At 39.1% G+C, this 26279-nt stretch overlaps 1 protein-coding gene across 2 annotated transcripts in view; it reads right to left on the bottom strand.

The window, feature by feature from the left end:
• PRKN (parkin RBR E3 ubiquitin protein ligase) overlaps window positions 1-26279 on the bottom strand; it is a 1404897-nt gene that overhangs the window by 1110674 nt on the left and 267944 nt on the right. For both annotated transcript variants that reach the window (XM_033234273.1, XM_033234272.1), the window contains exon 2: window positions 9067-9230. In XM_033234273.1, coding sequence (XP_033090164.1) covers window positions 9067-9230 — 164 coding nt within the window. The remainder of the gene's footprint in view (window positions 1-9066; window positions 9231-26279) is intronic.

Raw genomic sequence — 26279 nt, 5'->3', positions numbered from 1 at the left:
GTATAGATGGAATGCAAACACACAGACCCAATTGCCTTTGAAATACGTAAGGCTATAAAAATGAGCAGAAAATATCCTTGGCAAAACCTGCACTGAGCTTGCAAAAGCCCACATATTTGAAACTGAGTTTGTGATGTACTCAAAACACAAACATCATTGGGTTCTCACATTCCTCATTTCTCCCTCTAACGTCAGAATATTCTATTAATTTAAAAACCAGAGCTCTGTGCCATAATTAGTCTACATATTAAATCTTACCTGAGTGATACCTCTGAATGCAAAGTGACCAGAACAAATAATAAGACAGGAAACATTCCATGCAAAATAAAATTCAATGAATAAAGTCTTCAATCCAATGTAGTTTACACAAGTACACCCACAAAAATTATAACTTTTCTCAAGAAATGCATTCCCCAGATGAATGTATGTTTATCTGTGTGAAGACATATACGCACAAAAGGCTAAAACATTTTTTAAAAATCCAAAACCAATTGATACTAGAACACTATACTGACACCAACTTTATAAATCATGGGCTTGTACAATAGTTCAATAAATACTTGATGTTCTGCCTCTATTCAAATGAGTCTGTGCATCCTCTGATTTAGTGCATGGCCAAAGAAAGATCTTTTAGCCCATCCTTCTGTGCCTTATAAAGGCTACTATGGCAATCTTCACTTGTCTAATATTAATATCAGTTAATTTAATGTCTGCTGTTAAATTGTTTATGAGAATTTTATTTTTATCAAAATTAAACCTAATATTTGAAAAAAAAAAAGTTAACACAACATATTAGGCCAGACTCTCCCATTCCCATTTAATTGTGTTTTCTGTGTCTTACAGGTATCACTAAAGTTATACTTTAACATAAACTATTATAACATAAATGATCATATCCCACACATTTAACTTCATCTGCCATTTAACTTATATCTAAGGAAAATCAATGCTGGAGTAAATACTTACTAATGGTAACTTATTAATTAAAGCTATGATCTAAGCCCATATATAAATAGAAAATGAAGGAACACATATACTCCCATATATATTCATCATAAGTGAGTTTGGTATATAAGTTTGAAAGAGGTTTCTCATATACAATCTTATTGTTCCGTGACAGTAATCGCAGGCTTGTTACAATGACTTGGTAAAAATGGAAAAAAGTAAAGACGAAATTTCAGTGAATCATCTTTGGGTTCAGAGCTTTTGGGTGTATAGATACAACCTCTCATTTCTTAAATTCTTTCCTAAAGGATGATGACTGTATTAAGCAAAATCTCAGATAACATCAGGTCAATTGGATGATGGCATCTTAGTCCAGTAATGGAGACAACAGAATATCTGAAACTAGGACTTCAGTGAATAGTAACACAGTTTCACAGTGTGTCATCTCTTCTCTGTCATTTATCAGGTTTCCTGTACCCTAATAAGATGCATCCTGTGTTATGAGTTTGGAGATTGGATTGCTGCAGTTTCACCCTCTCACACATTGCTTGCCTTGGGATATGAGTGTAATCACAATGGAAACATCTGTGAGATGACAGCCTATTAAATGAATCCATAGACTATGTATCTTCAGCCTTAGAAGTTAGAAGAATCTCAGCTTTTTTTTTTTCTTTTCTTAAGTCTATGCTTATTGATGGCAATCCTCAGAGATGTTCTGTAAGTCCACATGGGCACAGAAATGTCAAGGCTTCCTTTCAACAGAAAAATAACATTTCTGAGGGTTCTGAATTACGCAAAGAGGTAAGTCATTCAGGGATACTTTCTGGCTGACACATAGACGCAACCAGACACAAATAGATGAAATAAGGGTCTTCCCGAAGTGAGCATTTGCTCTGTAGAGATGATCATTCTTTGATTCTAGACTCGGACATGTAGCAGCTCTTACTTGTTCATATCATAATGTACCTGCTCTTTGGAGGAACTCAAGAGGATATGTATATTTGCCTAAATAAAGAAGGCCAGCAGTAAGTTCCATTTGCAAGGCAACCCTTCAGAGAGAAGATGCCTGTGTCAGTCCCATAGAGATTGAGGATCTCATTGACACGACCAATCTCTTACACAGAAATAAATCGCTGCGCAACTGTGCTCTGGGTGTAATGGTATTAAGCCTGGCCTTTTATCCTATAATCAGTTAAAATATGAATTATGTTGGTCATTTGCAGAATTCTTTTATATACAAACAAAAAATCATGGTGGAAATGTATTCAATGCTCTAAATTGATGCTAGCCTCTTTCTCTTTTATAGTCAATAGAGAAAGCAATCTCTACTAAAAATACAAAAATTAGCTGGGTGTGGTGGTACAGGTCTGAAATCCCAGCTACTTGAGAGGCTGAGGCAGGAGAATCACTTGAACCCAGGAGACAGAGGTCACAGTGAGCCGAGATCATGCTACTGCACTCCAGCCTGCAGGACAGAGCAAGACTCTGTCTCAAAAAAAAAAAGTTTTTGAATTACAAAAAAAAGCATTTTGCATAAATTTAGTTCACAAATTAAGCTATTACATCCCTAAATTATATTACATAAATATGTTACTAATGTTTTCTCTAACTTTATAACCACAACAGATCATTTATTTCCTTTTTTTTTGAAACGGAGTCTCTCTATGGCCCAGGCTGGAATGCAATGGCGCGATCTCAGCTCACGGCCACCTCTGCCTCCTGGGTTGAAATGATTCTCCTGCCTCAGTTTCCCGAGTACCTGGGATTACAGGTTCATGTCACCATGCCCAGCTGATTTTTGTATTTTTAGTAGAGACAGGGTTTCACCATTTTGGACAACCTGGTCTCGAACTCCTGACCTAATGATCTGCCCGCCTCAGCCTCCCAAAGTGCTGGGATTACAGGAGTGAGCTACTGTGCCCAACCTAGCTTATTTATTTCCTAAAATTATAGTGTATAACAAATTAATTTTAAAAATATGTACAACTGGAGTACACAATTGTCAAGAACTATTTACTTTTGCTTAGTTGAAATACTTGGTAAAGACTTTGCAAATAAATACTCAGCATGTCTATTCCGACCTATAATGTGCTAAAATTCTGTTTAAGAATTCAAGAACGAGGCCAGGCACGGTGGCTCATGCCTGTAATCTCAGCACTTTGGGAGGACGAGATGAGTGGATCACCTGAGGTAAGGAGTTTGAGACCAGCCTGGCCAACATGGTGAAATCCCGTCTCTACTAAAAATACAAAAATGAGCCGGGCATGGTAGCGGGCGCCTGTAGTCCCTGCTATTCAGGAGGCTGAGGCAGGAGAATTGCTTGAACCCAGATGCGGAGCTTGCTGTGAGCAGGGATTCTGCCACTGCACTCCAGCAATGTTGTTGCAGTCAGCACAGAGGACGGTCAAAGGGTCCCTTCTGTTACACTTTCACGACCGCAACCTCCTCTGGCCTGCTTCCACTCCCTTCAGAACCGCTGGGAAGCATGAATCTGTTCTCCATTTCTATCATTTTGTCATTTTGAGAATGTTATATAAATAAAATTATTCAGTGTACGACTTTTGGGGAAGGGTTTTTTCCACACAGCACATTTCCCGAGATCCATCCAAGATATTTTGTGCATCAACAGCCTGCTCCTTTTTTACTGCTGAGTAATATTCCAGGGTATGGAGGTACCAGTTTGTTGAACCATTGACTGTGAAAGACATCAGAGTTGTTTCCATGTTCTGCTAGTATGAATAAAACTGCTATAAATGTTCATATACAGATTTGTCTGTGTACCTATGTCTTCATTTCTCGAGGATAAATAAATAAGAGTATAACTCTGTCATCTGGTAAACACATATGTCATTTTTAAAGAAACTGCTATATTCTTTTCCAGAGTGGCTCTACCATTTTATATTCCCATTAGGAATTTGTGAGTAATCCAATTTCTCCACATCCTCACCAGCATTTGGTGTTGTCTTTACTTTGTATTTTAGCCATTTATCTACTTCACCGATTACTCTAGACGTGACTTTATACCTTCTTAACTTGTCATGTTCTACTGCAGTTGCTATTTTATAGGTTAAGTTTAGAAATCTTACCTTTCCTTGCATCTGTGTTTATATTTGCCTGAAATGCTTCCTCTACATGTAGAAATACATTAGACAATGCTATAACTTTTGCTGCAACCCTCAAACATAATTTAGAAAATTCAAGAGGAGAAAAACAGTGCATTGTATTTACCCATATTTGTGCTTACTATGTTTTTCCCTCCTTCCTAGTGCTCCAAAATTCCTTTTTTTGTTGTTGTTTCATTTGTTTAGAAAATTTCTTTAGCCATTCTTTTAGGGTAGGTCTGCTGGTGACAAATTCGCTTAGCTTTTCTTGATCTAAAAAAAAAGTATTGATTTGTTCTTTATTCCTGAACGACATTTTCACTGGGTATAATATTACAGGTTGGCAGTTCTTTCAGTATTTGAAAAACATTGTGCCACTTCCTTCTAGCCTTCATGGTTTCTGATGAGAAATCCACTGTATTTAGAACAATTTTACCCCTACAGGGAAGGTGTGATATTTCTCTGACTTCTTTCAAGATTTACAATTTGTCTTTAGTCTTAAGAAGCTGAAGTACGTTGTGTGTTGGTGTGGGTTTCTTTGCGTTTTTCCTGTTTTAGATTCACTCGGCTTTATGAATCCATCTATAACTTTATGTCTCTTGCAAACTTCGGAAGTTTCCAACAATTATTTCTTTGAGCACTTGCCCACCATTATCTTCTCCTTCCAGGAATCCCCTGACAACAAACTTTAAAATGCTCTATCAAAGGCCCACGGGTCTCTGAGGCTCTATTCCCTTTTTCTTTTCCCAGCCTAGTTTTTCTTTGCCATTTCGACTGTGTCATTTCTTTGTTCCATCTTCCAGTTCACTGACTCTTTTCTCTGTTCCTTCCATTCTTGTGTCATACCCGTCAGTGAGTGTTTTATTTCAGAAATTTCAAACAGAAGGCTCTCCACTTGGCCTTTACTAGTGTTGGTGGGGACAAGGATAGGGCCACAGTTTTTCTGTTGCGTTTGGCTGGAGTAGACTGGTTATTGTCTAAATGTTTTCTGTGTTGCTAGGCAGCCCCTTTCTGAGTCCTTTGGATAAAAAACAGGCCATTGTTGGGGATTTCTTCCTTCCTTCCTTTCTTCCTTTTCCCTTCCCCCCTCCCTTTTCTCTCTGCCCCTCCATTCCTCTCCACTTCTTTTCTCCTCTTTTCTTTTTGTCTACACATGTTGACATTTCCAGGTTGCCAGTTTCTTCAGTTTCACATCTGAGGTAATGTGGCAAAAAGAAAACTCAAGAAATTCACCTCTGTATTCTTCCTTGGGTTCTAAAATCCCTACTCTGTCCACATTCTTCTCACCATTTTCAGAATCTTCATAAGCTTGTACAGCTGACCCTTGAATAACATGGGTTTAAACTGCATGGGTCCATTTATATGCAGATTTTCTTCTGCTTCTGCCACCCCTGAGACAATAAGACCAACTCCCCCTCTTCCTCTTCCTCCTTAGTCTACTCAATATGAAGACAAAGACGATGAAAATCTTGATGATCCACTTCTACTTAATGCATAGTAAATATGTTTTCTCCTTTTTTGTAATGTTCTTAATGTTTTTTCTAGCTTTTATTATAAGCATACATCACATATTACCTATGAAAAATATGTGTTAATCAACTGTTTATGATGTCAGTAAGGCTTCCCGTCAATAGCAGGCTATTGGTAAAGTGTGGCGGAGATAAAAGTATACGTGAATTTTGTTGACATAGTGGTTGGCACCCCTAACTCCATGACTCCACGAGTCAACTGTACAATATGCAATGTGTAGGCTTTTTAGTGCAGTTGCTGGGAGGAAGAGGGAAAAGTATGTCTACTGCAGCTTCCCAGAAGCAGAATCTGTGCTAGATCATTCGTTTCTCAATGTCTATTTTTTTCCATTTTCCTTTAATTCTTTAAAGTTCTTAGAGTCTTGCCAACAACAAAACTGAACAGATGAGTGTGTAATGAAAAGAACTATACTTTAAAAGTGCTTTCTAAGTGGCCTGTGGACATGTTCTCCCGGAATTGAGAATTCTATGAAAATTTTTTAGATGTGACATCAATTCTATTATAATCTTACAAATACCCTTTGCCAGTTAAATAGACAAACTCGCTTTTTAAAATTAGGACATTTCATAAGACTATGGTCTCAAGCTACAGTTCCCCAAAGTACCTGGGATGAGGCACTAAAACTAATTTCCTCCTCAAAGAAGGTGAAACTAAGTGTGAGAGATACTGCTCAATATGTGGGGTGAGCATTGCCTCAGTGTTCCTAGGATACTCCCAACATATACCTTTTGTCCTGGAATAATTATTGATGGGGTATTCTTTTATACTCACAATATCTAATTTTGCGTGATAAGCTAATATATATGTTCATATCACCTATAATAATGAAAATGAAAACAGGAGGAAAACACCCAGCAGGCACAGATACCACCCCAGTCATCTCCGCTTCAGGACACCACGGTGTATATTTACTGTTCATTAGTGGAAGCATTAAGTAGCTCATATGCAAGGTCCATCTTCTTTTTCTCAGCAGCAACTTATTACTATATATTTTGTGCTTATACTGTGAAATATAGCACCTGTAATGATAATGAGTAACTAAAAGGTATTGACTCAATAGTTGCAAACATATGTTCTAAGATTATACAAGAATATCAAAGGATGCTAACATTCTGCCAGTTGTACACTTAAAGAAAACACAGACATCAATTTGCAATTACATGTGTAACTTCCTAGTCTTTACAGTGAAACTCTTCTATGAACAAAGTTTGCCAAATTCTCAGCACCTAAATCATTTCACTGTGATTTAATATAAGTTCCATAATTATCAACTTTTCTTTTTCAGTGTCCTCAGACATAAGTTCTCAACAGCCAGTGAGACATCTCCAAACACATGTACTCAGCTGGCATCAACTCCCATCATGTTGGAACAACGCAGCACTCTTCCCCCAACCAAACTGGGTCTTCAGACTTCCCATTTCCTTCTATGGCAACCCATTTTTCTCTAGTTCCCCACCAATGAAACTTCAATGCCAAGTTAGTCAAGGTTATGTGAAATATAGCCCATATTTTTTGTCCAATCTTCAATATCTCCTTCAGGTTCTAGAAGAACAAGAACCCACCCTTTTCAGCAAGCATTCTCTATGCTCATTCCTCCATTCCTCCATCTACAGAATCCTACCTCAATTCAATTCATCCATGAAGTTCTTCCTGATGACTTCCAACCACATGTGTTTTCTCCACCTTTAAAACTTCATAATATTTTCAGGTGTGATATGGCAGTTATGTTTCATATTCATATATTATAGCTATTAGGTTGAACTACATGAAATTGTTGAACCGATAAAAATGGCAATCCCATATGGTTCAATCTAATATTTCTCTTGGTTTTAGGGCTCATAAATAAAGAGCAGTCTCCATGAAAACAGGGATCTTTTGGATCCCCTGAGAAGCCTAGGACATTGGAAGGGCTTAAAAAGTGTTTGTCAAAATAAAGACTCATAAATCAACACATGTCTTATGCATATGTTTGCAAAGTCAATCCTCTGAAGCAATTAGTCTAACTACATATGAAATCACTAATTGTTATACAAATCAGCACAAATGGCAGTTTAGAACCTGAAGGTTCTGGCAATATAAAATGTTTTGATTCAAGGAGCTGTTTTAAAATTATTTATTTGTGAAGGAAACATCCTTGGATTTAGAAGTTGGCAGATACAGTGAAAAGCTTTTTAGCTGACTGAAATAGAAAAAAAAAAATCAAAACACTTTTTAGCACATGCACTTCCCTTATAAAACCAAATTGCCTGAAAGCAGAGCCCAGCAGTTTGTGCACAATGAGTGTGTGCCTCAACACCATCAGCAGGAGATGCAAAATGCAGAATGACAGGAACAATTTGCATTTCTATAGCTTCTTTGTATACCCAAACTCTGAGAGCATTTTACAAAGCCATAAATACCATCACCCGGAAGAGACTGGGAAAGGATGCAGATACAAGGATGGACTTCGTGTACCCTGACCCAGGAGTACCCCTGTGCAGAGCAGTGGCCCCCATACAGCTGTAAACCTGAGTGCCATTAATTGATGCTGATTAAGAAAAGGGGAACACATATCTGCAGGGTCCGTAATAGTCACAGGGACCATTCCCAGAAAGTGTTTGTCTTTCTTGCATTCACAAAGAATAATGTCAACAAACGGTGAGCTGTATTTGCGAGTTTCCCCAACAAGGGACTGGTCTCTAGTTCTAGGTGATGGTGGTATTATCAATCACCTCACCAGTTCCCCCTAATTCCTACAAAGATCACCAATCCGAATGACAAGTGTGTAGGGCTTTCATGGGGCTAGGAGCAGTGGGCTGCCAGAAGCTCTGCTGGGGCCTGGAGAGAAGAGAGCATCATTCATTCTTATTATGTTGCAGGAGCCTATTTCCAGGGACAATTTTACTGGATCTTGGAGAAATTCAATGCAAAGGTATACTTCTGTTGTGCTCCAGGCTTCCTTCCCCACCAGCTGCGGAACTGTGCAATTCTGGTGCTGGCCAAGCACTGTCCAAAGCTAGTTGCCAATGAGGCCTGGAGCCCACACCTCCTCTAGCGTAGCATAGCAGCAGCCCTCACTATCCTCCAGGGGTCACAATTGGGTTACGAATTCCTCACAGTGCAGGGACTGAGCAGCCTGACTGGGAACAATTTATTCGAATCCTTCTTCATTAAGATTCAAATGGAATAAGTAAGGCAGAAATTGAACAGACACAGAAGTTGTGCCTTGCTGCTCCTGTAGTCAGTAAACATTTATTCACTAAGCCTAGCTTGTGTGTTCTTTCTTTCTCTCTCACACACACACAGTTGTTCTTCCAATCTTTCCTGCTTGCTGTGTTAATGCATAATTAAGAAGGTCAGAATTAATGAAGCAGTGTGGAGTAAAGTTCAAGGAATCCCCAGGCACTATTTATTCTATTAGATCTCAGGAATGAATGTCAGATTGGCAGCGCAGGCGGCATGAGCAATGGAGCTGGCAGCATCTCAGGAACGGCCACCAAGGGAGACTCACCTGCACAGTCCAGTCATTCCTCAGCTCCTTCCCTGCGAAAATCACACGCAACTGGTCAGTCGGAACCCCCTGTCGCTTAGCAACCACCTCCTTGAGCTGGAAGATGCTGGTGTCAGAATCGACCTCCACTGGGAAACCATGGCTGGAGTTGAACCTGACAAACACTGACCAAGGAAATTGGAAGGGAGAAAGGAAGTGAGCGTCACTTGAAGCCCTTAAATGGCCACAGCAACATTTCTCAACTGACTTACCCCTTGCGGCCTTTCAGTGAATGGCATATATTTTCTTTCACTTAAACAACAAAAAACTTAATGCTATAGAGCAATATTTGTGAAAAACAGAGTTGCCCATGAGATTTCCCTTTCATATATTCGTCAGTGACCTGCAAACCAAAATTGCATTTTCCCTTTGACATCCATCCTGAGAAATAGAGAGGCTTGAGCAGGACACTTGCCTGATTGGAATTGAAAGAGTCCCATGAGTTTATTGAAGAGACTCAGCTCTGACAGCCTGTACACACTCACACTCCCTCCACAGTGAAGCTCTTAATAAAAATACGAGGCAATGTATTAGCACTCAAGGTATAGCAATGGAAAAAATCCAAGCTGCTCTATAGACCAGAGCGAAGACCCACTAGGGGCTATGGCTCAGAGTCCTAGACTTGGATGGTCCTGGCCAAAATGCTCCACTGGGTCTATGAAGACAATTATTTGCCCTTTACTTTGGAAGGGAGGGGGTGGGGATGCTAGTGACACCATTTGTCTTATTGAGGCCACTGTTCCCCGTGAGACCCAGGCTGCATCCTCTAGTCTGTTTGCATGCTGTCTTCTCACCGCACCTGCTGTCCCACCTCTTCAGCATCTCTCATCTGCCCTTTCCTTTCCATTCTTTCTCTCACTGCTCAAAGTCACACTCTCATCACATCTTTTCTAGAGCCTCATAATAGCCCCCAACTGGAGTTTTGATCCAGTCCATTCACCTCCAAAAGGCCCTACACAGTTCTGCAAAATGAACCTTATTACTACAGAGCTATGTCACACCACTCAAATCCTTTAAGTCTCACACTGTTGGCTGGTGAGGAAAGACTCCAAGATCCCTTTCATCTAGCACAAACCTATATTCCAGCATTTTCTTCATTAGTCTCCATGTGTACTCTGTTAAAAAAAAAATCACAGAAAATTGCTGCACACAACTTCTTGCTTTTATTCATGACCTCCCTCCTTCTCCTCTTCCTACTGAAATCCTGCCTACCCCCAATGGCCCACTTCAAATGTGACCTCCTCCAAGAAGCCTCTGGCTATCAGCTCCTGCAAAAGCCTGATCTTCCCTATTCAGGGCACCAGTGGCATTTACTATGTACATCTTATAGTATCCAACACATTCCTTGTGGAAGCAGGATGGCATAGGGTTGAAAGTACATCCTGCAGCGTTAGGAAGACCCATGCAAAAATTCCCATAGACTCCTTTAACTAGCTTAGGATGCTAGTGGTCAATCTATATATCCTGCAGCGTTAGGAAGACTGATGCAAAAATTCCCACAGACTCCTTTAACTGGCCTAGGATGCTAGGGGTCAATCTATTAACCTCCTTCTTTAGGTCTCAGTTCCTTTATCTTGAAAACATAAATAAACCATCAACCACATTATTTGACTCATTAAATGATATTTATAGTATTTAAAACGATCATCTTGTAACCTTTAAAAATAATGGACATTTAGCTGTTTTTGATATACATTTTGCCTTCTTTAAAAGATAATAAACTCCTCAAGGGCAAGTACTATTGTTTATTTACTGCTGTGTTTCTTTTAAATGTAGTACTATAGCTAATTATTTCTCAATTACAATGTGAGATGACCCACTTCATCATAATTATAATAATTATTACTATGCCAATAATTATCAGGCACTTACTATGTGCCAGACATTGTGCTCTCACATGGTTTTTCTAAGCCTCCCAGTGATCTGGTCAGGTCCCTATTATTATCCTTATTTTATAGAATAAACGAAGGCCCAGGGAATGGTTCCCACTTTTCTAAGGACATTAATTACTTTCTAATAGAGCCGGGTTTCAAATTTATTTCAATCTAACTCTAAAGCTCATTCCATTTCTACTAAAATAGGCTTCCAGAAATCATCTCAGAAGAAAAGTCTAGACCGGGCACAGTGGTTCAAGCCTGTAATCCTAACACTTTGGGAGACCAAGGGGCAAGGATCACTTGAGCCCAGAAGTTCAAGACCAGCCTAGGTAACAAAGTGAGACCCCCATCTCTACAAAAAATTTTTAAACAATCAGCAGGGTGCGGCGGCGGGCACCTGCAGTCCCAGCTACTCCGGAGGCTGAGGTGGGATGGTTGTATAAGCCAAGGAATTAGAGGTTTCAGTAAGCTGTGGTTGTGCCACCTCACTCTGTCACCCTGGGTGACAGAGATCTTGTCTAAAAAAAGTCCACATTTCTGCAGGGCGCAGTGGCTCACGCCTGTAATCCCAGCCTTTTGGGAGGCCAAGGTGGGTGGATCACAAAGTCAGGAGATCGAGACCATCCTGGATAACACGGTGAAACCTCGTCTCTCCTAAAAATACAAAAAAATTATTCGGGCAAGGTGGCACATGCCTGTAGTCCCAGCTACTCAGGAGGCTGAGGCAGGAGAATGGTGTGAACCTGGGAGGCAGAGCTTGCAGTGAGCTGAGATTGTGCCACTGCACTCCAGCCTGGGCGACAGAGCAATACTCTGTCTCAAAAAAAAAAAAAAAAAAAAGTCCACATTTCTATCCCTCATGATTAAACAGATAACAACAAAAAGCCTTTATGAGATAAATCAGATATTCCCTATATGGGTGAGCAGTACAAATAAATAAAAGCTCCAGTGAAGAGCTAAGAGCAAAGGACCATGAACAATAACCATGAACAACATGAGCCCCAAAACAGAAATGACGCTCAAGTGAGGGCAGGTGTCCCAGATGGCACCACAAGAACAAAAGCCTGACATCTCTGACCAGCATGGAAAATGTTTAGCAAAAGGAAGGACGACTAGTGACAAAGTGCTCCAAATAAAGAAAATTCATGAAAAATACTAATTACAGAGGAAAAGGTGCTTTTGATACACTTTTAAGTCAATTTCATTCAACACCTTTGAAAATAGAGTGGAAGAAACCAAAATGTACTGGAAGTACTGAGGTATCTTCACAGTATCCTCAGATCAGAGACCATAAAACAACCAACATCAGATAAGACACATGACAAGTTAGGGGCTATGGGGACAAAAGATATGATCCCAGTTCTACATTTCATTTTCTACTAGTGAGAATAGATTCAAAGTCAAACACCATAGGATGGAATGTGGGAAGAAGTGGCTGGAGTTTGTGCCAAAGCTGCTACATAAACAGATAAAAATTCCAGGAGATCCTAAGTTTATGATTTTGCTCCAGCGGTTCAAATCATGGAACTCCTGCTGCAAGGACAAGAATTGTTTTGTAAAGGGAAACTGCAAAACATAGTCAAGATACCTCTGTACAACTACTGAAATCCTAACTATATACAAGTTTTTTCTATAATAGAAAAGTTACAGATTTAAAGCTTCAGCTCAATTTAGATAAATCATAAATACTACAGATATGAATATTTTAAGAGTAAATCTAATATACAATATAAATTTAAAATGGAAAGATAAACCAAATACATAATATTTGACCAACTAAAACATTTGCATGAATAAGAAAAAACATCTTAAGAAATTCACTGAGTCCATAATCAAGTGCCATTATGTGAAACCTTTTTCTGACACATGTGGGAAACATGTCATGTCCCATCTGTACCAGCCCCTGAACTCCAGCCATGATTTCCAAAACAGGAGTGGAGGGAAGTACCCAGTCCTCCTCATCTACTACCTCTTTAAAGTCACAGAAAGCAGAATGTCTTTAGAGCTACATAAAGAGAAATCTGAATGCTGGTTGTAACGCTTGCTAATTTTATGACAAGTCACCTGGCCACCTCGACGCTTAGATTCCTGATCTAATAAATGGGCATAAGGGATGCAACACCAATGTCTGTTACACAAGATTTATTGGGATTATGGATGTATTAGAAAATATCAGAAGGAGACTAGTACAGGGCGTATCCTCCCAGTGCTGGGCAAGTGTGTGCTCCAAAATAGTTCCCTACTCTAGGCACCTAGAGGAGGTAGAGCTAATTAAAGCAGTGTCTTTTGTATGGTAACTAAGGGAGATTAGATAGGATGTGGGCAAATACTAAGTAAAGTAGCCAATTTTTCTGGATTCTGTTCCTCTTGGTGGACAGAAAACTTCCAGAGACCAACAGATATGATAGAGAATATGGCTCATCTCCACTTTCTAAGGTTTAATTGTATATTAAAAGCTTGGACATGCATTGTTTTAATAATTGTTTTGATGACATAGCATCAGAAACAAACAATGTATCAGTAAACATTATCAATCATGTGTATTATCAATCAACATCCTAATGCACTGGTAAGAAAAAACATAATGAGACATATCCAGATTCCTTTTTTATGATATCCCTATCCAGGGTTCAGAAGTCCCAGAGAGTAAGGCAGCGACTGAGAGGGAAGAGGGCAGGAGGTCATTGGTGCATGGGTCCTTATATTTCTTTCAAGACGATTTTATTTACCAAGTCTGACCAGGGTATAAACTTTTGAGTTATAAACATAGTAGTCAATATCAATAATGAATGATTCTTAAATGATTCTGGCTGCTCCTCAAGCAGCCATTCCACCTCCTGCACAGAGAACAGCCATGTGATTCATGAGTACAGCCCCATCTTCCTCGTCATTGGTCAAATGATTGGTTCAGGGATAATGCAAGCCAATCTGTGCCTGGCATTCCCTTGGTTCCAGTGATTGATTCTGCAGAATACAGGTGACGTCAGGTGGACTAATCAAAGTCATATCTAGAACTGTCAGAGGTTTGGTGAAGTCCTTTTAGATAGCAAATAACCTCATGTGATGCCTTAGACATTTTTGCTGAGAGGCCCAAGGAAAATCACAGCCCAAGACAGACCATTAACATGAGCATATAAATGGACTCAATGCATTGAAGACAGGCAATTCTTCCTCATGAGAGGGTGTCCTAAGCTCCGTGGGATGTTCAGCCCCACCTGCAACCCAGTAAGTGTCAGGAGCACGCCCTGGTAATCCCAGCAATCCAAAAGTAACTCCACATGTTTCCAAACGTCACTTGCCTGGGAACTTTCTTCTTCACCTCTGAGAATTATCACTAACTCTAGTATTCCCTAACTTCCACAAAGCAACCAACCTGTCCTCACGCCTTCCTGCAGTTACTACTCTGTTTTTCTGCATAGAAATTTTTTATTGAGAATTGGTCTCCATTTCTTTATTTTATACTCTTCTGTGAGCCAATACTTGAAGACTGCTCTTGGTAAAGCAATGAGCTCTACACTTCTAATCCTGTCATCACATTTCTGTTCTTATCAGGTTGACCTTTCAGGGACATTGAATATAGCTGGCTTCTGTTCTCATCACCCTTTCTTCTCTTGGCACCCGGGAGTGAACCCTTCTGGTTTTACCTTCAAAAAGGACATACTTTTGTAGCTTCCCCTTCTGGATTCTCTCCCTTTACTGGCCCTGCAGATTTTGGAGTATCCCAGCAGTCTGAATCTGTGTAGTCTCCTAGATGACCTCCTCTAATCCCATGGCTGTAATGCAATGGATATGTCATCAACTCCCAAACCCTTATTTCCAGACTTGCCATCTCCCTGGGCCTTTATTCTCTTTCTCTTTCTCTCTCTTCTTTCTTCCTTTCTTCCTTCCTTCCTTTCCTCCCTCCCTGCTTCCTTCCTTCCTCCTTCCCTTCCTCCTCCCTCCCTCCCTCCCTGCCTCCTTCTTCCCTTCCCTTTTCTTCCCTTCTCTTCTCTCTTTCCCTCTTTCTTTCTGGAGTCTTACTCTGTCTCCCACTCTGGAGTGCAGTGGTGTGATCTCAGCTCACTGCAACCTCCGCCTCGCAGGTTCAAGCAATTCTCTTGCCTCAGACTCCAGAGTAGCTGGGATTACAGGCGCCCACCACCACACCCAGCAAATTTTGTATTTTTAGTAGAGAAGAGGATTCCTCGTGTTGGCCAGGCTGGTCTCGAACTCCTGACCTCCGGTGATCAACTCACCTCAGTCTCCCAAAGTGCTGGGATTACAGGCATGAGCCACCGCACCTGGCCCTCATTGGAACTTCAGATAATTGCATCTACTAGCATTTGATACCTACATGGATGTCCAGTAGATAAATAAAATGAACATTCTCCTCCTATACCTGTCTTAGTGCTTTGCCTTATTCCTACCCTCTTTGATCCATCAATAAATTTTGTTAATGATAGTCCTTCATTTCTAACCTAATCTCATCTACAGTAATCTATTTCCCTACCCAATAATTAGTGGTGGAATACAAATCTCTAGAACTGCATCTTTGGACTCATAGCGCAATGTTAAGTGACCTTGCATGTGCAATTTCATCTTCATTGGGTTATAACGATCTGCGTTACTAACTACAAGCATTTTTATAGCTAGTTTTTAAAATTTAATTGTTATTTTTGTTTTATATTTTATTATTTTTATTTTTATAACTATTACCTGCATACTCATTTAGCACTTGAGTATATGCTGTATGATACCATCCGCTAATAGCTTTATTCATAATTCTTGATTCCTGTCTTTGAAGTTCTTTGTGATAGGAAGCCTCATTTCACCTCCCCACTTACACACAGAGGCCAGGATTTTTGCCTTTTGTAATGAATTATTAAAATGCTATCAGATCAACCCTCCTGCAAAAAACTACTATAAAATTGGGACTTTACTAAAGAAAGCAGATTCTTGAAAAGCCATAGAAGAGTGAACAAAAAAAATGAAGATTTCTAGTTAGGGGGTCCACATCAGGAGGAGTACAGTTACGTAAAGGGAGTGCCCGTTCTCACAACTTTAGGCTTGAAGCCAGGTGCAGTCTGTGGAGATGGCATGTGGGGCAGCAGGCACTTTGGTGGCAAAGCCACAGTTTTTCTGGCTGAAGAAGCAAAATACCAAGATGGGACACCTGCCTCTGAGGAGACCAGAAGAAAATGACTCAGAAAGAGAAACTCAAATTCCTGTCTACTCACGTCTCTGGCTAATCCCTGAATGATGAAGGTGCATATCAGACTCAAGGTTGCTCAGCTAAAGGAAGGATGTGCTCAAGGAGGTGGAGTATAATGCCCCTGTGACTGTAACTCTGTGATTGTAACGCCCTTGTGAATGTAACGCCCCTGTGGTTGTAACGCCCCTGATTGTAACACCCCTGTGAATGTAACGCCCCTGTGAATGTAAACCCCCATGTGACTGTAACGCCCCTGTGAATGTAAACGCCCCTGTGGTTGTAATGCCCCTGATTGTAACGCCCCTGATTGTAACGCCCCTGTGAATGTAAACGCCCCTGTGAATGTAACGCCCCTGTGAATGTAAACGCCCCTATGAATGTAAACACCCCTGTGAATGTAACGCCCCTGTGAATGTAAACGCCCCTGTGATTGTAACGCCCCTGTGAATGTAACGCCCCTGTGAATGTAAACGCCCCTGTGAATGTAACGCCCCTGTGAATGTAACACCCCTGTGAATGTAAACGCCCCTGTGAATGTAACGCCCCTGTGAATGTAAACCCCCATGTGACTGTAACGCCCCTGTGATTGTAATGCCCCTGTGGTTGTAACGCCCCTGATTGTAATGCCCCGTGATTGTAATGCCCCTGATTGTAACGCCCCTGATTGTAACGCCCCTGTGATTGTAATGCCCCTGATTGTAACGCCCCTGATTGTAACGCCCCTGTGAATGTAAACTGTGGAATCTGCACACAGTGTCTTCCTCCCAAAGAATACAGCATGGACAGGGGAACAAAAACAACCTCACAGTGGAGAAACCTGAAAGGTGCTACCTCAGCCAGGTGATCAAGGTCAACATCAACAGTGGTAAGTCATCTTGATCATGTTTACCCTTGACACTATGTGATGAGACGGGCAATTTATCTCTGTGGGCTTTCTCTCGAAAACACATAATCCATCTAATCTTCAGGAAAACCTTGGACAAAACGCACTTGAGGGACCTTGTAAAAACACCTGGCCAGCACTCCTCAAAACTTTCAAGGTCATCCAAAACAAGAAAAGTCTTTAGAAACTGTTAGAGTCTAAGAGTCTAAGGAGATGAGTAAACGCAATGCGGTAGCCTGGATAAAATCCTGGAAAAGAAAAAAGACATTCGGTAAAACTAAGAATATCCAAATACAGTTTGAATTTTAGTTAATAAGAATGTATCAGCATTCGTTCATTAATGATAACAAACGTAGTATAACAATGTAAGATGTCAAAAATAGGGAAACTGGGTGTGAGGTACATGGGAACTGCCTGTACTATTTTTGCATCTTTTTCTGTAAAACGAAAACTGTTCTAAAATAAATATTTAAAAAAAAAAAAAAGATCTGGATGGAGATCAGACTTGCTACCCAAAGAACAGATTTTCTTTTCAAGATCAACCAAAATAAGTATCTTCCAAAACAAACAAAGAACCAAGAGTCACTGGAGAAAAAATTACAGAATTCAATGTCTCCAGTAATTACATTTATATAATGTCTGGGATATAATTTTAAAAGTATCTAACATTTCAAAGAATGATGAAAGTATACCATTCTCAGGAGAAAAGAAATTCAAGTGAGACAAAACCCTGAAATGACTCTAATTTTGAAACTAGGAGACAAAATTTTAAAGTAGCTAGTAGTATTACTGTCCTTATGGAGAAAAAAAAAAAAAAATTGCAATGAGTGGAAAGATACACAGATAATCAGAGAAATAGAAATTATTTTTAAAAAATCAAGCTGGGCATGGTGGCTCATGCCTAGCAATTTTTTGGGAGGCCGACGCGGGCAGATCACTTGAGCCCAGGAGTTTGAGATCAACCTGAGCAATATAGTGAGACCCTATCTGTATTTAGAAAAAGAGAGAGAGAGAGAGGGAATCGAATGGAAACTAAAACTACAATTGTCTGGAATAAAAATCTGTTAAATAAATTTAATACCCAAACGGAGATTAAAGAGGAAACATTAGTGAAGAATAAATAATTGCTTTTAAATGAATAGACGTTAGGGACATATTAGATAATATCAAATGATCTAATACATATGTCATTGGAGTCACAAAGAAAAATTGAAAGAATCGGGCAGAAAAATTATTTTTAAAAAATGCCCTCAAATTTTAATATGTGATGAAATAAATAACTTTACATATTCAAGATGTTCAACAAACGTCAAGCAGGATAAACATGAACGTGCTTGTGTCAAGGCAAATCATAGCAGAGTCAAACTATGGAAAGCCAAAGATAAGGAACAAGCTTTGAAAACAACAAGAAAACTTTGTCAGTCATATACAGGGTTAAAATGACGTAATTAATGGTTAACTTCTGGTCAGAAACAACGGAGGCCAGAAGTGACAGCACAACATTACAGTTCAGGAAGAAAACACAAAGCAAAAAACGCTTGTCAGTGCAGAAATGTATATCCAGTGAAAATATCTTTTTAAAATGAGGACAAAATAAAGATACTTTAAGATGAAATAAAATTAAGATAATTTATCACAAGCAGACTCATACTACAAGAAATATCAAATAAACTCTTCAGACTGAAGTGAAATGGTACAAGACAGAGATTCAAATCCACAAGAAACAGTAAAAGTATCATAAATGCTAAATACAGAATATAATTAGGTAGGAATTTTTTGCTTTATTCAACATCATTTATTTAATGCAGATGACTGGGTAAAGCAAAAATTATATTCTATGTGGAGTTTAGAACATATAGGAATAACATGTATGCCAATTATAGCATAATAGGTGGGGGGTAAATATGAGTCTTTTATTTATTTTATGAAGTGGAGCAATATTGACAATGAAGGGACTAAGAAGTTCAGGACAGACATTATATTTCTTATAGTAAAAATCAAAATGAATAAAAATATTGACCCAAAAAGCAAACAAAAGTCATAATGGAATTCCAAAAAATATTGAAATAATCCCCCAAAAGGGCAGGAGATAATGAAGAACGGAAGAAAAATAGAGAGGTAGATAGAAAAATACAATAAACTGGTGACCAGAACTCACCACATCAATAATTACATGAAATTCTAATAAAGTAAACACTCCAATTAAAAGGCAGGGAGTACGTGGACAAAAGGAAGTGGGTCCAGCTATACTGTGTCTACATGGCTGCATTTTACATATAAAAACACAAATGGTTTCAAAATAAATGAGTAAAAAGAAATATGCCAAGCAAAATGTAATCGTAAGAAGGCAGAGGTGACAAAATTATTAATATCACATAAAATAGATTCAAAGGCAAAACTAGTTTGAAAAACAAAAAGAGAGAAACTTAAGACTATGCTGCCACCACTTGAAAAGGTGGATTACAAGACTCAAGAATCACAGCCCAAGTCTTCCCACTCCTTCCCTCCTTGAGGTGGGAGAGGTGCCCGGTACTGCATTGGACCAGACTGGGAATGTCAAGGTCTCCCACTACTTCCAGGTTCCCCGGCTGGAAACAGAATGAGGGCTTCCTACCCTCCTCAGGGAGTAAGAGACCCTGGTCTTAGAAAATAGCAACTGCTGAAGACATCGCCCATAGCCTCAAGGCAACAGCTTCGGTTCTTTGACAAGGGTGTATCTGCAGTAGAATTCCCTCTGCTCTCCTTTTTTCCCTCTCTCTAACCCTCTCTCTCTCCCCAACACACTCTTTTTTTTTAATTCTTTAATTAATTCTTCCACTTTGAAAATTATTTAGTAGAAATTACATTAAGGGAGACGGAGAATGAGAGGTAGGAAAAATGCAACTGAAAATCTGTATAATAAGATGTGTATACTGTGGCGAAGACCATGGACTTTAGAACCCTTCGTGTGGGTTCACAGACTAGCTCTGTCCCATCCTAACCAACTGTGTAAGCATGTCACACAGTTTCTATCCCTCAATTTATTGCCAACAGAACAGGCAATAATAATAGTGTCTGGCCAGGCGTGGTGGCTTACACCTGTAATCCCAGAAGTTTGGGAGGCTGAGGTGGGCAGATCACCTGAGGTCAGGAGTTCGAGGCCAGTCTGGCCCACATGGTGAAACTCCATCTCTAACTAAAAATATCAAAATTAGCTGGGCGTGGTGGCACATGCCTGTAATCTCAGCTACTCAGGAGGCTGAGACAGGAGAATCACATGAACCCAGGAGGTGGAGGCTGTAGTGACCGAGATCGTGCCATTGCACTCCAGCCTGGGCAACAAGAGTGAGACTGTCTCCAAAAAAAAAAAAAAAAAAAAAACAAAAAAGATGAGAAAGTGGACATAATAATAAGGGCAAAACTCTTTGGGGAAGGAGATGAGAAAGAAAGGAGAAGAAAGACTGGATGATAACTAGAGAGGGTTTGTGTCTTATAAGGTATACCTTCTCAGTGTACCTTAGCAATAATAATAATAATAATAATAATAGTATCTACCTCCTAAAGTTGTTGTGAGAATTTAATAAATCAATATAGGAAAGGTATTTAGAGGCGTGCCTAGGTACATTTTAAGTTTCAACAGCTATTGGCTCTTACTTCAGGTCCAACATATGGTGTAAAAATTATTGTAATTATCACGTCAATTGTGCCATATTAATGTTTAGTTTTAAAAACGTGCCATTTATTTTCTTTAAATAAGAAAAGTGTTCCCGATGGAGTTCTATTCCACTACATTTTATAGTAAACTGTAATTGGCTAAAGTGACATTAGTATACTGATAATGATATCTTCTGTTTAAATAGAGCTCTCAATTTTCAAAGTGCTTTTACAGACATTATCTCAGTTAATCTTTACAACAGCACTGAAAGATAATTGGGAAACCATTTATTATTCCTATTTTTAAAATAAAGAAACAGATGCACAAAGAATAAAAGTGGCTTGCCCAAAATTCACAAGGATAGGCGCAGGAAAAAGAATCTTGGGTCCTGAACTCCCTCCTCTGTGTCAGTGGCTTCCACACTGGACTGTACGTTACCCTGAGGGTATACGGGACTTGCCAAGGGAAAGTTCTCCTATTCCTCATACACCGTTCCTTCAAACAGATACGTCTGAAAACACATTTGTGGCTGACGTTTCATGATAGATCATTTTGTCCCAGCTTCCCTTCAAAATCAACATTCTCCCACTTCACAAAAGAAAGGAATACACTCAATCTCCCCCACGGTGGCTCTGGTGCAGCAACACAGGGTGGTAAAGGAGAACGCCTTGAACTACTGGGAACAGGGAGCCTCTTTTAACCAAAGCCCCATTAACTCACAGTACAGCTGTATTTCTTTCAGAGTAAGGTAAAGGTTGGCATTAGGAACGATGTATTTTTTAGCCATTTCGGACTGTATTATCAGCACGTGTGTTGGGTTAGGTTGTTATGAATACAGATACATAGCAAAGAGGGACAAGAGAGACGGTGATGTTCATTTAACTCTCCTAGCACTTCTGCCCCTTGGTATTGCCAAAGAAGTAATTCCTCCTCAGGGAAGGTCTCAGAAGATCAGAGCTAAGATTGTTGTTTCTAATACTGAAGATGATGGCATCTTATATCACTCAGAAGACAAACTGCTGGCAAAGTTCCATCTCTTACCTCTTATCCATCTGTCCCTCTGCCCATTCATCCACACATCCACGTAGCCAGCCATTCACCCATCCATCCACCTACCTCTATAGTATAGTTATGCTTTAGTATATGATAGAAATACATTTTGAGAAATGCATCCTTAGGCAATTTCATCATTGTGCAAACATCATGGTGTGTATTTATGTAAACCTAGATTATATAGCCTATTACACACCTAGGCTATATAATATAGCCTATTGCCCCAAGGCTACAAATGTGTACAGCATGCTACTGCACTGAATACTGTAGGCAATTTTAATACAGTAGTGTTTGTGTCTCTGAGCATAGCAAAGGTACAGGATAATTATGGTACTATAATTTTTTTTTTTTTTTTTTTTTGAGACGGAGTCTTGCTCTGTCGCCGGGGCTGGAGTGTAGTGGCCGGATCTCAGCTCACTACAAGCTCCGCCTCCCGGGTTCACGCCATTCTCCTGCCTCAGCCTCCCGAGTAGCTGGGACTACAGACGCCCGCCACCTCGCCCGGCTAGTTTTTTGTATTTTTTTTTTAGTAGAGACGGGGTTTCACAGTGTTCGCCAGGATGGTCTCGATCTCCTGACCTCGTGATCCGCCCGTCTCGGCCTCCCAAAGTGCTGGGATTACAGGCTTGAGCCACCGCGCCCGGCCGGTACTATAATCTTAAGGGACCACCATCATATATGTGGTCCATCATTGACTGAAATGTTGTTATGTGGTGCTTGACAGATGTAAGATGGCTATGTGGGGCCATTTTTTTCTGAAAAATTAACTCTTAATGGCTGTCTAATTTGATAGAGAAGATTGGTTTTACATTATGTCAAAAGGCAGTCACTCTCCACAAATGGAATATGCAACTCCAAGGCTTTGATTTAAAAAACGTTAAATAATTTTATTATAAATATCGTACTGGCAACAGTGTATTAAACTGAAGAGTATTTCAATTTTTCCCAATGTTTCAAAATTTATCAGATTTAACAAAATGCATCTAAATGATAAAACGGCAAGAAAAATTAATAGTGAGTTAAAAAAACAATAAAATATAGTTGATAAATTTCCTAGAAATTTAATAGGTCTCTACATGATTTTTTTTCCAAGTAATTAGCTTCAAATGCTGTATTTTCAACAAAATTAAAGACAGACTCAATCGGGTTATAAATTGATAGATCACTGGAGTAATTATAACAAATATTACTAACAAATTTTTGTTAAAAGTTTGAAGACATTAAAAGAATGAAGTTGCTGTAATGAAATTTCTTCTTTTCCCATAAACTTATTAGTTAGAACATGGGCTTACACCAATAACAATGAAAAGGAAGAACAAAATGATGCTGAATCTATTTCATTCCAGCAATAAGTAATATTCATCTACAGACAGGTTACCATGTATAAAAATAAGCCCATTCATCTAATTAAGGGGTTTATTTCTAACGTTTTTATGCTTAGTAATTATTTGTCAAAAATACCAAGAAACCATTCACCCAAATAAATATTTATATTTTTAAGTGATTTGTGTACTAAAAATAGCATGATATATCACAATTCATTCAAAATTAATACTAAGGCTTATGGTACAAGGGAATTTAAAAATACATCATAAACTTTAATTATTTTACATATTTTTCTTGCAAAGATATACTTCAGGATGATGCATAAAGACACTCAAAACAAAAAATAGTTGATTCTTGTTATTTTCTATAGCCCATAGTTGTAGTCTGTAAAGTCACCATGAACAGTAAACTGTGAATACTAAAGCATTGTTCTTAGGGAAAAATACAGGGTTAGGTTCCTTTGAGCCTCTGGTTACAACATTTTCATCCACCAGTCAACACATAACCTTGTTTTATGTGTATTTGTGTTTAAAGACAGCTTATTTATTACATATTACTGATTCATTAACATTGCACTCATAGCCAATATCACTATAACTCATGCCTTAGCTAAGTTTCTATAATGTGTATTTCTCCATAATGGACATCACCACCTACTTAAACTCAGGAACACTAGCCAGCACTTCAGTACTATGCTTGGGGCCATTTCAAACAGTGAAATCACCAATAAAAGCACCAAAATGTGAAAAAGATGACACTATATAGACCTCAAAAAGGGCATTTGTTTCCAGTATGAAAGCTGAAACAAGAAAGCAGAACACTCAGCCTCAACTGGGAACATGCTTATTGAGCAACTCAAATCTTCACAACTCTGCCATTTCTGTGAATGACCTTAAAAGCTTCCAGTACTGATTTTAGGGCTTGGAATAAATTTTACCATGTTGGTGAATTTGCAAATATGGAACTCATGAACAATGAAGATTAACTATATTACACTGGGATAAAGTTATGCAGGAGAGTAGAATAGAAATCAGAAAGTTTGTAAAAAAGAAACAATATAAAATTTCAGACTATTAAAAATCATCTCTTACATATATTATTAGCAAGATGATAGCAAAGGGCAAATCATTTTTAATGTCCCCCTAAAAATATTTTTAAAATGATGCAATTGCTTTATAATTTAACCTCAATATTTATCATCTGACCATACTGCAACTACTTAAACCTATAATAAAAGTTTTATGTCAACTTAAAAATGTGCAAGGAAGTACATGGTTTCTCAAGGTGTTTTATAATACGTATGAGCAAAAATAATTCCAAGATTACTAACTTTAGAAATAGAAGCCAAAATCACAATGAGGCTCATTAATACGAACAAAGAAATAAAACCTACACCAAATCCCAAACTGAAGAGTCAGGTGTTGAAACCAGTCACTGAGTGATGCAGACACAAACTCTGGGGCTCACACTGTAATGAGTGTGTTGTGTTTGTTTGTCTTATTAATCACAGAGGAAATATTTTTTATAAATATTGCTTTGCTCATTTTTATATAGACAATTTTCAAACAATCTTATATTTCTCAGTTGCTTCAATCAAAAAGAGGTTTGTGGTTGGGTGTGGTGGCTCACGTCTGTAATCCCAGTACTCTGGGAGGCTGAGGTGGGCAGATCACTTGACGTCAGGAGTTAGAGACCAGACTGGCCAACATGACAAAACCCCGTCTCTAATAAAAACACAAAAATTAGGCCGGGTGTGGTGGCTCACACCTGTAATCCAAGCTCTTTGGGAGGCGGAGGTGGGTGGGTCATGAGGTCAGGAGTTTGAGACCAGTCTGGCCAACATGGTGAAACCCAGTCTTTACTAAAATTACACAAATTAGCCAAGTGTGGTGGCGCGCATCTGTAATCCCCAGCTACTTATGAAGCTGAGACAGGAAGAATTGCTTGAACCTGGGAAGTGGAGGTTGCAGTGAGCCGAGATCGCTCCACTGCACTCCAGCCTGAGTGACAGAGACTCCATCTCAAAAAAAAAAAAAAAAAAAAAAAAACCTGGGCGTGGTTGTACATGCCTGTAATCCCAGCTACTCAGAAGTCTGAGACAGGAGAATCGCTTGAACCCAGGAGGTGGGGGTTGCAGTAAGCCGAGATTGCATCACTGCCCTCCAGTCTAGGCAATAAGAACAAGACTACATCTCAAAAAAAAAAAAAAATAGAGGTAAGAATATCTAAGAAAATTATTTCCTCAGATAGGAGCATTACTTTAAGGAAAAGATAGTACTATGTAAATCTATTCCACTGTTAAACATTTCCAATACAGCTCTTTCCCTCCCAGAGACGGGATAGCTTGTTGGCTCTGTGAGTAAAATCATTAGCCCCAGCTTTTTGTTGCCTTTTTTTTTTTTTTTTTTGGCAGCTTGTAACTTTACCTCTATTTTTTTTTAATATGCATAAATTTTCCATGTAACAATGGGGTAAATTTATTTCACTAATTTTAGGATAAAGAAAATGAATAAATTTAAATGACTTATACTGAGTAAAAGAAGAGGAAGAAATAAATGTTTTTGTTTTTTTTTTAATACAGAGTCTCCCTCTGTCATTAAGGCTGGAGTGCAGTGGCGCCGTCTCGGCTCACTGCGTGCAACTCCGCCTCCCGGGCTCAAGGCATTCTCCTGAGGCCCCAGCCTCCCGAGTAGCTGGGACTACAGGCGTGCGCCACCACACCTGGCTAATTCTTGTATTTTTAGTAGAGATGGGTTTCGCCTTGTTGGCCAGGTGGGTCTTGAGCTCCTGACCTTAGGTGATCCACCCTCCTTGGCCTCCCAAAGTGCTGGGATTACAGGCAGGAGCCACCGCACCTGGCCAGAAATAAATGTTTTTATTGTGAGCCATCAGAAATTACTGATGCATGCATTAAAAATACTGAAGCAGATACAGTCCAAAGGCAGCATCATATTACTGTAGAGGTAATACATGCAATACACTTGGAAGAGTGTGCATAGTAAGCACTTGTTAGATAGATAATGGCACTCCCCTGAACTGAATTTAAAAGTTATAAATAAATAAATAATTTTTAAAATCCAAAAAAGATGATGGTACTAATATTAGTATAAGAAATTACCATCTTATATTAACTTAGCAAAAATTATTAATTAATACTTAATGAAACTGTCAGTTAAAGCAAATCTTTGGCCCACAGATCAAAAGTCACAA

The sequence above is a fragment of the Trachypithecus francoisi genome, unplaced genomic scaffold (assembly GCF_009764315.1).
Source record: "Trachypithecus francoisi isolate TF-2019V2 unplaced genomic scaffold, Tfra_2.0 Lachesis_group15, whole genome shotgun sequence".
Lineage (NCBI taxonomy): Eukaryota > Metazoa > Chordata > Mammalia > Primates > Cercopithecidae > Trachypithecus > Trachypithecus francoisi.
The sequence above is the reverse complement of the archived record's forward strand: the minus strand, read 5'-3'. Positions and strand labels throughout refer to the sequence as shown.